This window comes from Trichomonas vaginalis, assembly GCF_026262505.1.
Source record: "Trichomonas vaginalis G3 chromosome Unknown ctg_167, whole genome shotgun sequence".
Classification (NCBI taxonomy): domain Eukaryota; phylum Parabasalia; order Trichomonadida; family Trichomonadidae; genus Trichomonas; species Trichomonas vaginalis.
The window spans coordinates 1-1,977 of NW_026529254.1; the positions used below are offsets into that span (position 1 = coordinate 1).

Sequence of the window (1,977 nt, forward strand, 5' to 3'; positions counted from 1 at the left end):
TTCCGTGGAAACCTTGCACAGAAGTATGAGAAGAAAGAATAAACAACTAATTATTACTGAGCTTAGCTCATAAATGTAAGTTTTTACTCTGATCAGATCTTAGATCTCGTCGGGACAAGCGGAAAGGATAAAGTCCATGAGCTGGACTTTTGTCTTAGTGAGCGGTACTGCGGTCATGAGTAGTTCGCGCTTGTTTGAGCCACTTGGAACGCGACCCTTCCAATTCCTCATAGATCTCAAGGCAGAGATCGTGAAGAACTCAAGGACAAAGAGTCTTTGAGACTTGGTAAGGAATCCCTCATCATCTCTTTCATCCTGGAGGGTCTTTGTGGATGCAGTGGACTTGATCTCGTCTTCCTCGATCGGATCATTCTCATAATCTTCATCACCCTTCTTCCTAAACGTCATCTGCTCTCTCTTGTAGTCGTTCCTGAGAGCATTGAGTCCAGCTTCAAGATCTTGTGAGTTCTTTGCAGGTTTATTGAAAGTTTTCTTTTCCTGCATTTGCTGTATAAGCTGGGTTTGCTGTTGCATCATCTGCATCATCATTGCCATCATATCTAGTGTTGGTGATGCTGGAGCTGGTGTTGTACCATCTTGGGACATTCGGTCGTCGGTTATGTCTTTACAAAAGACTGCTTTACAAAAGACAGCTTTACAAAAGACAGCTTTACAAAAGACAGCTTTACAAAAGACAGCTTTACAAAAGACTGCTTTACAAAAGACAGCTTTACAAAAGACGTCTTGACAAAAGACAGCTTTACAAAAGACTGCTTTACAAAAGCATTTTCTCACAAAATTGAATACTTTTGCTTTACAAAAGACGTCTTGACAAAAGATTGCTTTACAAAAGTCTGCTTTACAAAAGATTGCTTTACAAAAGTCTGCTTTACAAAAGATTGCTTTACAAAAGATTGCTTTACAAAAGTCTGCTTTACAAAAGACAGCTTTACAAAAGATTGCTTTACAAAAGCCATGACTGATCTTCATCCAATTTGTTTAATCGAACTTAATGAAGTAATTTCTGCATATCTCCTGCATGTATTTGGAAACGAGAGGATAAGACAACTCACCAAGGTTTCCAGACGCCAGATCCAAAGACTTGAATCAACTGCAGGAGTAATCCTAAGCTTTGAAGAAGGATTAACCAATAAGAAAGATGTCATTGACTCCAAGCGTGAAAGCCTTGCTGCTTTCTTACGCAAACACCCATGGGTCGATGTTGATCTCCAAACTCCTTACCAAGGACTCGTTGAAACCTTCACGACCTACAGACAGCTCCTTGACAGACCTGAGCAGAACCTTCTGGTCGAACGTGATGGCACATTAAGCCCTACAGACGAGTCAATCCAGAGAGAAGAAGCTCAAGAGTAAAAATCTGACATTTATACTTTACATGACATTTTTTTCATGAGTGTTCACGTTAAGATCAATGATGAAAACATGACTTCATGGGAAGATATCATTGATGACATAGAGAATGACCTTGATGAAAACATGATGGGAGCTCAAACGTCAGTTAAGGTCAAACTTGGTGAAGTTCAAGAAAAGATCTCCGAGATCAATGCAAAAATATCTGCTCTTACAGAGGTTGACGTTTATTACAGAAGCTTGGAGAGAACTTTAAGCAAACTTGAACGTCAGAACCAAAGTCTCATAGTTGTGCTCCAGAAACTCAGTCTCATGCGTAAAGCATATAATGACTACCTACATGTAAGAGACTTACCTTCTTATTCTACTCCAGATCTCGACTTTTCCGATATAAGTCCAATCCTTATTGATACAACACTTACGATAGCAGGGATGCTTCCTACATATCCAGAATATGATAACTTACCTCAGCTCTTCGAGTATCTCAAGAAAAAGTTCATGATCTTATTAATGCGAGACCATGAAAAGACGTCAAAATACCAGAACAGAACGAGAACAGAGCTTACTAATAGACTTATTATATAATACTAAAGAAATAAAGGAGTT

General features: G+C 39.1%; 2 protein-coding genes across 2 annotated transcripts; one reads left to right on the forward strand and one right to left on the reverse strand.

Moving 5' to 3' along the window:
* Window positions 1-55: 55 nt before the first annotated feature.
* TVAGG3_1084970 (uncharacterized protein) lies at window positions 56-619 on the reverse strand (the record flags this gene model as incomplete). The annotated part of the gene is made up of 1 exon (XM_051256812.1): window positions 100-606. The coding sequence occupies one exon, from the start codon at window positions 604-606 to the stop codon at window positions 100-102; it is 507 nt and encodes a 168-aa protein (XP_051075969.1).
* Window positions 620-1,410: 791 nt separating this feature from the next.
* Window positions 1,411-1,956, forward strand: TVAGG3_1084980 (uncharacterized protein; the record flags this gene model as incomplete). The annotated part of the gene is made up of 1 exon (XM_051256813.1): window positions 1,411-1,956. The coding sequence occupies one exon, from the start codon at window positions 1,411-1,413 to the stop codon at window positions 1,954-1,956; it is 546 nt and encodes a 181-aa protein (XP_051075970.1).
* Window positions 1,957-1,977: the final 21 nt, after the last annotated feature.